The sequence below is a fragment of the Zootermopsis nevadensis genome, unplaced genomic scaffold (genome assembly GCF_977971745.1).
Source record: "Zootermopsis nevadensis isolate Lab colony 2312 unplaced genomic scaffold, Znev_1.0 Znev_ptg000043l, whole genome shotgun sequence".
Taxonomy (NCBI): Eukaryota; Metazoa; Arthropoda; class Insecta; order Blattodea; family Termopsidae; genus Zootermopsis; species Zootermopsis nevadensis.
The window spans coordinates 112,569-125,655 of NW_028259175.1; the positions used below are offsets into that span (position 1 = coordinate 112,569).

The 13,087-nt window shown below is 39.2% G+C and overlaps 1 protein-coding gene across 1 annotated transcript; it reads left to right on the top strand.

Annotated features, from left to right (window-relative positions):
* Positions 1-2,852: 2,852 nt before the first annotated feature.
* On the top strand, positions 2,853-12,285 carry LOC147871709 (calcineurin-binding protein cabin-1-like). Its single transcript, XM_087360334.1, has 10 exons — positions 2,853-2,864; positions 3,289-3,468; positions 4,884-5,021; positions 6,795-6,984; positions 7,538-7,683; positions 8,160-8,273; positions 8,603-8,767; positions 10,242-10,340; positions 10,907-11,013; positions 11,789-12,285. Exons 1-10 carry the CDS (start codon positions 2,853-2,855, stop codon positions 11,835-11,837), a joined length of 1,200 nt encoding a protein of 399 aa, XP_087216460.1. The 3' UTR covers positions 11,838-12,285.
* The last annotated feature ends 802 nt before the right edge of the window (positions 12,286-13,087 follow it).

A 13,087-nucleotide genomic window follows, 5' to 3' on the forward strand; every position in this document is an offset into this window, starting at 1 on the left:
CATGTTTACGTCTTGTATTTAAATTATGTACATCTGTATTTCTTTTAAGATTATCCAATTTTTCCACCACAAATTATAGCAAGCAGAGTATGAATTCACTTGCAAGTGGAAGTATATTAAATTTACGAAATAATTTTCTACAGGATATCCTGCTTTTGACACCGGCCATTATTCTAATTATTTTCTTTTGCATGTAAAAAACTTTATTACTGTCTGTTGAATTCCCCCAAAAGATTAATCCATAAGACACCACAGAGTGGAAATAAGCAAAGTAAACTAGCTTTAAAGTATCTATTGTCATGGGTGGTATGACTGTTCTCATGGCAAGGCACGCAGAGCTTAATTTGGGAATAATAATATACTCAATGTGTTTCTTCCAATCTGAGGTATTGTGAACTCGTAAGCCAAGGAAACTTAAATATATAAGTGAACAAGCAGAAGGTATATTTCAGTATGAGATCTCTGAAACATTTTGTATATATTTTCAGGTGTTATTTTATTCTGGATACATCAGCACGCCCATTAAAGATCTTGTTATGAATGTATACAGTGATGGAAAGTGGGGGTCATACCGACACCTGCCACTAGACAGCTGTGCCACTGTTACTGTGCCACATGCCTATGTCAGCATAATGACCCGAGGAGATTTCTCCAGCTTCAGGTGGCTGGAGGGAAATCTGGACCCTGACAGGTGCTGATCAACTCTTGTACACAGTAATGTGATTACTTTAAAGTTCCATTATAGTGATGAGGGACCAGAATAAATGTACTTAAAATTTAATGCCAAGTGAGCTTGCTTGATTGTTCAACTTCATGAACAAGAAGTATATCAGAGAGTAAATGAAAGTTAGGTTGTCGAATTAACTAACTTCATAGCGTATAAGCTATCTTAAGAATTTGAAAACTGCTAATGTGGCCAAGAATTTACCCTGTATATAAGGAACCTTAAGGTTGGTTATTGTGTTCATAAGAACCACCCACTTTCACGTATTCTGATCCAGTTGGATAGCAAAAAAAAAAAAAAAAAAAAAAAGGGCATGTAGGTTTAAATTTGTTAATTCTGAAGATGAATTATAGTTGATTACAAATACTAGGAAATTTCCCATCAAGAATGGCGAAAAAATCTAAAGTCATACTTAAAAACACATTTTCTTTATTCTTTTACAAATCAATGTATGAAAATTTAAATTTAATGTTTTTTAACAAAAAAAAATCACTATGTATCTTTGCGTAACTAAGATTGTAGTATGATTTAATGTAGTACAGTCTTAAACATGATTTTATATCTAAGTTGTAACAACTGTGCCTCACTGTGTACATGCACATAGTAGGACGACCTTAACAACATATCCATGGCTATAATATTATCTCATAGAGCCCAAAATCTCTTAACAGGAAATGATCACCAACCAACCAATAGTAATTATTATGTAGTTAAATAATAGTCTACTGCTCATCAATTCTCTTGTCAGCTTTCAAAATCTACGCTGTCCTCTGTGTCTATATGCTGGTTTCTCCATTCACTATTAAAGAACGTCCTGTGCCCTTGTGAGAAATTGCACAATCAACATGAAATTCTGAGGGACACACACACACACACACACACACGTATATATGTCTCCATGTCACATAATGTAATAGTTTGTTTTATATATTACATCAAATTTTTTTGTATTTCAGGAAAACTTGGAATTTGTTACTAAAGAATTTTTGTGTTGAAGGGCTAGAGTTCTCTGGACATGACCAGAATGGGCAACGAGTTACAGGACACCTCTGGGCTCTCCATTTGAAATTTATGTCTCTGATTTCTGTTGTAATGTTATAGTCAGTTCTGTGCCTGCATATCTGTTGTGACTATTATTTCCAACTAAACGTCTGTATGTATTTTTTATTAGTTCCTGCATATACTACATATTTTGTCAATTCCATCTTTGTTACCTTATTCCTAACACGTGGCCTCGTGTCTTACAGCGTGAATATGTTCAGGTAGCTTAAATAATATATTCGAGATCTAGACAAAAGAAAACTATCCACATTATCTTTCTGTGGTTTCATTTATAACAAATTAAAAAAGTTGTTTGAATAATGATAGGTGGAACAGTTATTGTTTCATTTCTTTATTCGCAGAAATTTGTTTCTCCCGTGCCATATGTAACTGCTGTATTTTTGGTGGAAATTGCTTCTACTAGCTTCTGCATTACTATTTTGTTGTCAAAGCAACATGCTTACTTTTGAATGTCTTTCTTGTAACAGACGACAAAATAAAATACCAAGGGTTTATTTGCACCGAAATAAATCTAAACTAAATAATAGATCAAGTTATTGACATAAATTGAAGTTCTTTGGTTTCGAATACATAATATTGAATACTTTCATATATTAATATGTATAACTGGATATGGTGAAGTCAGATGGAATCCACTCAAAATTCAGTTTAATGTCTGAATCAACACACACTTTCCAATTGTTATTAACAGAATTATTATGTATTTTGTTATCTAAAAAGAATTTCCAGTCAGTGCAAATAATTGATAATTATTTAACAATGTATAAATTGTGAATTGTGTTTTTTTAATATCCATGGTTTATTATGTCTACTGTCATCTCACTAACTTATGGATCAATGGAACATATTAAAGCTGTATGATGTATGTATAACTATTTAACAAGTTTGAAAAAACAGATGTTTTTTTTTTGTAAAGTTTTCCAGCCCATGTAAGTTTAAAAGAGATTCATCATGCCCCCAGGTCTACTAGTGATCTTGAGATCAAGAAACTGTGAATCTTAACATTCACACCTTGTATTTATCTTTATGACATGGTACTTGGGCAAGGGCCAGTCCCCTAAAGAAAATGAGATTTCAGGTATAAATGGCAGTGAGTATGGAGGTGGCTATCTTCAGGGTTGTTACGCTATGTACTCTGGTAGATTTCCGCCAACGGTTCAGAAGTCATACTGTCTCCGTCAAAAGGGCGATTAACATTTATTGCCCTGATGACAGGCAGTATGACCTCTGAAATGTTGGTGGAAATCTATCAGACTACAGGGAGCAACAACCCAAAAGACAGCAATCTTCATCTTCTGAGTTCTTTTACTGTATAGGCTCATAAAAGTTGTGATCTTTCAGAGGTGGCTGGTGCCACCACCATCAGGAAACATGCACCTCCGAAACACCAGCAGACCTCTACCAAACTACACAGTGCAACAACCCAGAACAGAGCCACCTTTATACCTAAAGAGAATTTAACATAAAAAGAAAAACTTATTGCTTTGCTTTATTGTGAACAGGCTTACTATGCACTTGAGATGATCGGTCACATGAGAAAGGGTGAGTCTGTGCTGGTCCACTTAGAGAGCGGGGGTGTAGGCCAGGCAGCCATCAACATCTGTCTGCACGCAGGTTGTACAGTGTTCACTACTGTTGGCACGCAGGAGAAACGGGCATTCATGAAGAAACAGTTTCCACAGGTATTTCAACAGCCTATTTCCTATCTCATGCACACATAGGGGAGATTTTCCGCCATGATAAATTGAATTATTTTACAGATTCTGAGTGTTATGTGTGAATTTCATTAAAAATCGAAGTTTCGATGTGAAACATACTGTCACAGAACTCAAATACTGCTCCCCATCCCCGCTCAGCTTTCTGCATTGCCTGCTTGTGGCAACATCATGACCAAACAGTTGGGCATACACATAATCACCTTCTACGAAAGCCTGTCAGTGCCAAAACATTTCTAGTCACAATGCAACAAATGAGTTCCCTTTCAAATAATGAAGTATGTGCTCTGTTATGGAATTTCTCACATGACAGCGTTACTGTCTCAGCCATCTGCTGGAGGACTGAACGTGTGTGCTATTTTCCTATTTATATTCTTTATTTTATTCTTTCTGATTGTGGGGCAGCTGTCAGCTTGTCCTGTTAGATTATGTTCCCATACCTCCACCAGGAACATTCATAATTTTTGTCTGGTTTCTTGGTTGTAAATTTTTGTTTTTGGCCTGGATGGACTCTGGGGGTTCTCAGTGATGCATGACGTGGCAGCAGCTGTCATAAGTTCCAAATATCTAATCTGAATTTTTGGTGTTTAGTATGGGGGGAAATTTGGGCCTCAACATGAGAAGATTGTGGGACATTTTGGTTTTCTCTGTGTTGGGCAAAATACTGTTTTTCTTTGTACATATGAGAGATGATCAAGAATGTCTAGGACCAAGGAACTGAGTACTGGTTCTGTGGCTAGAATCATAAATTCTGTTTTTACCATAATTAATATTCTCATTCATGCATTGAGATAGTACAGGATCCGTGCCTTTGACCCAGGCACAGTACACTGTTTGAAATATTCTGGAATGTTTTTAACTTACCACATATGTTATAGGGATTTGCATTGGTATGATGTTGAGACTGTTCAGCAAGGAGAATCTGTTACATCACTGTTAAAGAAAGTGCAGAACTTTTTCTCTAGACCTGCAAGTTATAAATGGATGTATGTTCCTTATAGAATACATAATATTCGTTACTGTCCAGAATGTAAATTCAGAAATGGAAATTTTTCTTCCTCCAGGTTTCCCTATTTATAACACTGGTTAGACTACAGTGACAGAAAATGAAAAGTAAAATAATATGCTTTTAAGACATGCAACCATAACAGGTATTGAAAGGACTTGGCCTTGAAGGTAAGATTCCTAGAGTGTTTTCACAATGGATGTGTAAAGTCATCTTATGCTCCGTTTTGAGAATGTTTTGTAATTTGAAGGTAGTTCTCTTGCTTTTAATGCATACAAATTGTCAAACATGTGTGCATATAATCTTCTTTCCCAGTTGACGGACCGCAATATTGGCAGCTCTCGAGAAACCTCTTTTGAGCATCTCATCATGTCAGAGACAAATGGTAGAGGTGTGGACCTTGTTTTCAACTCCCTCACTGAGGAAATGCTGCTGGCCTCTGTACGCTGTCTTGCCCATCGAGGACGGTTCCTTGAGATTGGAACATTTAATCTTTAGAAGAACAACACTATTGGTATTGTAAAAATTTTACTGATTTCACATGGATTCATTATAGCTTATGCATTTGTTAAGTACTCTAAAACAATTGATAATGATTTACTCTTTACTGTACTTGAAGCTACTGATATAAAAATGCTTAAAATAGTTGTTCTCTATTCGTTACACAGTGCCGTGCCCTTCACACACTGGTGTACTTTGTTTGGAGCAGTATGCACCTATTGTTATCTTTGCTTTGGTGATTGTTCAACTTCATGAACAAGAAGTATATCAGAGAGTAAATGAAAGTTAGGTTGTCGAATTAACTAACTTCATAGCATATAAGCTATCTTAAGAATTTGAAAACTGCTAATGTGGCCAAGAATTTACCCTGTATATAAGGAACCTTAAGGTTGGTTATTGTGTTCATAAGAACCACCCACTTTCACGTATTCTGATCCAGTTGGATAGCAAAAAAAAAGGGCGTGTAGGTTTAAATTTGTTAATTCTGAAGATGAATTATAGTTGATTACAAATACTAGGAAATTTCCCATCAAGAATGGCAAAAAAATTTAAAGTCATACTTAAAAACACATTCTCTTTATTCTTTTACAAATCACTGTATGAAAATTTAAATTTAATGTTTTTTTAACAAAAAAATCACTATGTATCTTTGCTTAACTAAGATTGTAGTATGATTTAATGTAGTACAGTCTTAAACATGATTTTATATCTAAGTTGTAACAACTGTGCTACACTGTGTACATGCACATAGTAGGACGCCCTTAACAACATATCCATGGCTATAATATTATCTCATAGAGCCCAAAATCTCTTAACAGGAAATGATCACCAACCAACCAATAGTGTGCATCCCTTCCAGATGCGGGGTGATGACTGCATTACGACCATCGCATCATTGCGATGGACCAATTGACTTTGAGCTCAGCTTAAGGCGCGTTCCCGCCGTTGTGGGGGAACGAATCAGGTCGCAGCTTTTAAGCCAAATTCAATGACAAATTACGTAATGCAGGGGTATTTAAGCGCGATCGTGGTTGCGGGGCGCTCTCTAAAGTTTTGGTCCTTCGGTTGAGCGGGGGTGTTTTTCTTAACAAACGTACGACAGAACAAAGGAACAGCCGAGCCATCCAGCTGCCTCCGTGAATAGTGCTTAAAAGATATATATGTTCCTGCGCGTATTAAGGAAAAATAAAGTGTCGTCGATCAGTGCAACACAGAAAGACTTTGTTGTCCATTTGTGTAGAAACCTGCTCCACCTTCTAATTCCCGTATATTCCCAGGGAGTCGGAAACTCGTGCTCACCGACAACCTCTCACCATCATCAACAATCCCTTTCTGTATCTTTACATATCCCACGTCAAGAAGCTGTAATCATATGAGCAAACCAGGCTACGACTACGAGTATACTAAACAAGCAGTGTGACGTGTGGTGGACGGAAAGGGACGGTTACAAGTCACCAGGGAAAGGTACCTACTAACCTAACGTAATTAGGATACGACAGATATTAGAAAGTTTGAAATGTATGAACTGTGTTTGAATCATGAAAAAGTTTGTACTCTCAAAGACTAGACCAGCAAACGAAAGACAGAAGTAAGGGGGGGGGGAAACAACAACAACAACAGCATTCGCAGTAAATGTGAAACATGACTGTCGGAAGTAACGTTCTTATAAAGAATCCATTATTATCACAGACGTTTAGGGAATCAAAAATACAAGCTGTATCATACTTAACTTCATCATAAATGTTTTTTTCAAACCTGAGGTCCTAAGGCATTCTTCTCCCAACAGGCGCGCTACCTTCAGGACCACAGAGTCCCTCAAGTCCCCTTGACTTGGGTGCGGGGCATGCAGTTATATCAGTTCTACCTGCCTGATGAACTGCCAGAATTTGATTCCTACCGTGTCACTAGCATCACCGCTGATGTTGAATGTCTGCTGAAAAGGATTGCCTCTCTGATACCTCCTCATTATAATCCAGGTGATATATTTACTATTACTCTGATTTTTAAAAAGAAAAGCAATTTTGTAGGACAATATCTGCTGTCTGTGATAGCCACTTTAATGACGTGGTTGACTTCGTGAAATGCAGAAGGAATATCTTCATGTTGGGTCGTACTGTAAGGCCATATACGAAGGATTGTAAGGCAAACTGTAAACGGAACTCCAGTTTGCCTCCGGCCGTCTTCACCATCTGAGAACGATCAGCGTGCGCAGCCCCCTGCTGTGTGTTTAAATATTTCACAAATGGTCCCGACCCCGCGGCGACACTCAAAGTGTCTCTGATCGGGATGCCGTCTGTTCGCCATACAATATCGCAGCATCTGCAGAATTCTGTGCCCACATCTGCCAAGAGCTGGCTAGCCCACCGTGCATGGTATTCCATTCTGACACTTCGGTACCGGTAACAGCTGTTAGTCGTAACAGCGACCACACGCAAGGGGCTCCACAATGTTGACGTACCTGCTTCTGCCCCATCTATATCGGCTACTGCGAGCACGTACAGAACTGATATGAATTTGTGTTGCTTTCAGCACATCTGGTGGAAAAAGTGATGGCATATATCGATGGGACGAGCCCGTCTTTTCCCGTGTTGGGAGATGCTCGTAGTCAGTTGCCTCGCTCCATGTCAGCGATCTTCTACCTCTTGGCTGACTATTATTTCAAAGTTAATGAATGGGTAAGTAGTTGATAAGATATGTGAATTGTGCTTCCTTTAATCTTAATTTCTTTGGATTCTCTTTTTGAATATTCTACCTTCCTTAATGCCCTCGCTTCACTTCTGTACTGTAACACCAAGACAGACATTTCATTACAAAACTTTGTTAGCATTTCTTCCTTGATTTTGTCTTCAGTGTCCTTGTAAGTATGAAGCTAGTAATTTAGTCCTGTCAGTAACTGCTTCAGGTCGTGTGGGGTAATTCCTGTAAAACCCATATCTTACTTTTCTGTACTGAAATTTTAAAATTGTGCCATGCACATGAAATGTTCGACTCGAACACGAACCTTTGAAGTTCCTCTCCAGAATTATTAATGGACATACATAAGTGTTTGTGGAAGAGTCCTTAGTGTTATCTGAATGATTTTGACACCGATTATTGCCGTGCAGTGTGGAAACAGTGAACACAAGGTTAAAGTGCGGAGTGTCTGTTGCAGGGGAAGGCAATTAGGCACTACCTGCTGGATGTTTGTGTCAATCCTGTACGCATCGACTCCTGGGCAGGAATGGCGCTTGCTCGTGGGAGTCAACTGGAAACTAAACTTAATTCTGTAAGTAAAATATTTACAGTGCGTTCCACTTAATGTAATCACTTTTGCAGGATGTGCATGAAGTGAATGCATGTGTGTGGCTGGTCATATCTGTCTGCGTGATTGAACTTGAGACCCACTGGATGGATTTTGATGAAATTTGGTATGGACTTATGCCATTGGAGTGTACTCTGACTTGCCAACTGCATGGGGCAGAGTCCTGAGACCAGTGGAGTGCCACATGGGAAAAGCGGATCCGCCACTGGGAGCAGACTCCTATGTGTATAATTTTGCTAGTAGCAATCAGTATTTTGTAAATAGGTAAGGTTCAACACAATTTTATGTCGCAGTGTGAACCATTGAAGAGCGAGATGGACTTTTTGCGTCAAGCGTCTGCTGCTCAGCGTTGCTTTCAGCGTGCTCTGGATATTGAGGCGAATCATTCATTGATGTGGATCGAGTACGGCTCCTTTGTCTATATGGTGCATTCCTTCTGTTCCCGCCTGCTTAAACAGGTAAGATAAAAGAGCGTTTCTTGTAGCTGTAAACTCGCTTTTGAGCTTCACTGAGAGCAAGAGTCGTATAACAAGTAACTGAAAATGCTGTCCACTGTTTGATGCTGATGACGGAGGATGTACACAATAGAATATTCTCAGGTGATTGGTCTATCAGTTTGAAGCAGAGGTACGATTTATAATCTCCACCATCAGGGAATGGTGTTTATTGACACACACACACACACACACACATTTACAGATTCACTGGGGCCTACATTTGTGACAACCATTGACCTTTGAAGGTTAGGTTACTTATGCAGAGTAAAGTATAAACTCATGTCGTCACCATTAAGCTCACTGATTCAAAACTTGCAAAAACAAGTTAGAGTGACGCACTTATATGATATTTTTCTGACCTTCTGACATGCATAGTTTTTTCTTCAGAAGCAAGATGGCCTTTCTGAATGTTATTCAACATTCTTGTGAACCTAACCTAACCCTGCTGTGGTTTCTTGGAGTATGTTGGTGAGCTCTTCAAAGTCAGTCCTTGCACCTCCCAGATCATCTTTCAGTTGTCCCAGTATGTTAATACTCTTCTTGTTCAGCCACTGCATTGTCTTGATGTTATTTGTGGTGAGAAACTTGCTGATATCTCCAGAGGAGGAATGCGTATGAGATATTGTGACCATGCCAGTCTTTTGCTTCTCTCTCTCTCTCTGGTTTATCTGTGATGTGCTATAGCCATCTTGTTGGAATGATTTCCATCGATGTTTTATTTACCATTCAGACTTGGCCCAGACGCATTTGCTGTAGCAGAACACAGTACAGAAAGGCAATTCAGAGTGAAGTAGGAGAAGAGTCAATGAGAAACATTTTAGGAACCATGTGAGTAGGAAAGTAGGTGGAAGAGTTTTAGTGACCCAGTGGTTGAAAGTGCGTTAGTTCTGCTGAGTCAGTCACTGCTGGTGAGGCTTAGCAGTTGCTTGATGAAGGTGTCTGAGTGGTAGGTCTGGTTAGAAAGGTGATAAGAGTCTTTACTCGGTCTGTACACATCTTTACAGTTGAAGTTTTGAAGGTGCTCTCTTATTTCAGTGGTTTCCCTGATGGTGCAGGTGTGACTGATCCTGTTGTACATGCCCAGTTCTTGATTTTGGAGTTGTCTGTCCTCTGTGGAACCGAAGCAGACGACTCCAGACTCAAAGATTGGCGTGCACAAGATCCTCTGCTAATGCAGTAAGGTTTACTTGACCAATTGGGTCTTCATATCTCCACCAGGAGTTGGGAACACATTAGAGACTCCAGACTGGAGATTGGCTGTAACAAAACTCTCCACAGAGATGAAACACTGCGTCATCTTTGACAGACAGAACAGAAGACATAGCCATTATCTGCACCTACAATTTCACATCATCAGGGAAGCCATTTAATTAACAAAACATTCTCATTATTGCATTGTAATTTTTGTAAACCATTGAACACTGTGTGTCTGCAGGAAACAGACAGCCTCAGCCTGGAGATGTTTGAGATATTGGAGAATCGAAAGGAGAAGATGTTGGACACGGCAGAGAAGTGTTTCACCACTGCCAGCAAGGTCAGCGGTCAAGTGAATCTTTGTTTGTTGTTTCGCTGTTCTGAGTGTTTTTATTTTTAAAATTGCAGATGTAGGCCATTTATCTCATATGACTAACTCCATGGAGCAGAGTTTATCGTAAGAAGCTCGTAGTCTCTCGGGTAATGAAGAAATTCCCCATCTTGCGTGCGATCGGAAGGTTCATTATCGTGATGACCAAGTATGTACGACTGGCCCCTGACCAGTCCATTCCTAAGGAACTATTAAAAATCTATTTTAATATTATCCCTTATCCAAGCCTTTGTCTTCCATGTGGTCTGTTCCTTTCAAGTTTTCTGACTAAAATTTTGTATCTATTTCTTATCTCTCCACGTGTTTACCCATTTGATAATTCCCTTTGATTTGTCATCAAAATACAGAAAGGCAGCTCAAAGACTAGGTATGCTTCGCCCTGTCTTTAATAGGAGAAATCGCATGTCCATCGGAAATGGCGTGCTGTTTTGTTAGACGGTCATATGTCCTATGATAGATTATACTTCAGCTATAATTTTTGTGGCTAAAATATCAGGACTGGTGTATGTTGACAGATATGGTATGCTGCAGGAGAGGATTGTGGAATACAAGATGAGCGCTGGGTAAAGTGGCAGAGAAGAGAGACCACAATCCAAGAGTTTTCCTTAGCCATTTTGCAAAGGTAAGAGCAGTAGGCTTCCTTGGTGTTTTTATAAATGGATTATAATTATTCTTGGTGTTGTGAAATAAGAGCCCGGTTAGAGTCAGAGGTAAAATGATCAAGAGAATGGGGTTTGTGAGTGGGATCCTGGGAGGGCTGGCAGAGATGGCTTTGAAACTCCTCCACAGACGACGCGAAGTGGGAAATGCCCTCAGGCAATTTGTCTAGGGAGGCAGGATTGGACTGGTCTGAAACTTTCCTGTCGGCAAGGTCACGAGTCCCGTAGGTCAGCTGGCATAGGCGCATCATAATCCTGGTGTACTGATTAGGAAAAATGTTGTCAGCCCAAATGTAAGTTTCTATTTCCTGGATCTGATTAAATTTATTGCACAAGGTTAACAACTCACCAGAGGTTTGATGGAGTCCGAGGCGGACGCGTGAATCTCGCTGCCTGCTAATCACCTAAATATTCTTGGAGGCCGGTGACCTTCCGTATGTTGATCTCATATTCCAGCTCATCCTTCCTGAGGTAGTCCAAATTCGGAAGTGCACGATCCATTGTAAAGATGATAAACAGCTGACAGATTAACAACAATTCACAATAATCAGTACAAAAGAAAAAAATGTGAGTGCAATAACAGAAGACCTTGAGTTAGATAGAATCACAAAACCACGCTCTGTGCTACCACTTGATATGCACAAAGGCCCAGAACCCTTGATAAGAAAATGGTTTATTAACAAACTATGAACTGAACAAGAGTATGCCTGTTGAATATAGACGCGACGTTTATTGCAGGCTTGCGAACACCTTCATCAGACGCAGGCTAGTTATGCCCGTAGGATAAGCTACAGTAATCCACAGAACTTGGCAGTTGAAGCCTTAGAAGTCTACTATAGGATCCACGCTTGCATACTTAAATATTTGGAGCAGAATGAAGGCAGAAAGCTCGATGACAATTTGAAGACGCTGTTTGAAAAAATGCTCAAGGATGCTGCCGCAGGACCATTCATGGCTTCTAATTTGAGAGAAATAGAAGGGTAAGCGTGTTTCTGTGTCATAAGCTACCGTATTGCTTATTAAAGTAACTTGCAGCAGGTGTGTTGTATGACAGCCTTGTGAATTAGTTTTGTTAGAGTACCCGAAACTGTTGTCAAGTCTTTTAAATTATAGATTCCAACAGAAAGTGAGTGAGCGAAAGAGTGATTCATTTGTGGAAATTTGCTTGTGTTTATTGATTGTAGCTGCTAATTTTAACATGTCTTTATCTGAAATAAACATGATTTTCAAATTTTTTTATTTTTGTTGTAATACTATGTGGGGGCTTTTTAAATGTTTGTGGAACTAGGAAGTTGTTTGTAATAAACTGAGAATTTTCTTTAGTTCCATATTTGTAAGTATTCTCTTAAAATGTCTCTGTTGTTTCAACAGGTTTATAATTTTCTTTCGTATTCCGTATTTACTTGCTTTAGGAAAGCCGAGAGTGACGAAGAAACGACCGCCCGTGTCTTTGGATATTTTCGAAGAGGTCCCATTTACAAAGAAAGCACGTCTGGATTTGCCTCTGGTTAGATTATTATTAAATATAAAGCACTATATATAGTAACAACTGTGAGCACATATTTAAGAATGCCTCATTGCAACTTCTTTAACAATTTGTAACCCAGTGTCAGCTGGCAATTGACGTGACGGCGTTACGCCACTGCAGCGCAAAAGGTTGTAATATTTTACTTCTTAATACAACGTTTGCAAGTTACTGACAACAACAGTTACGTGTGTTCTTATTGGTGGTCAAGTGTAGGAATTGAGGCAGTGGGACACAGGAATAAACAGAATATGGGAATAGCTGAGGAGAAGAAGATTAATTGATCCTTGGGATTTTACTCGGGGGAAAGCTGTCTGCCACCTGACCAGCCTACTGCTTGCCAGGAAATCAGTGGATTATGTTCAGTACACTTGGCAGGCTCACTTCATATCTCAACAGAAAATTGGCTGAGATCATGAAGGGCACTCCTGTCTTCTACAGATGTATCTGTCTCAATTTGACGTGCATTGTGTAAGTACACTAGCAATATGATGTATTAGATGTGCTTGTCA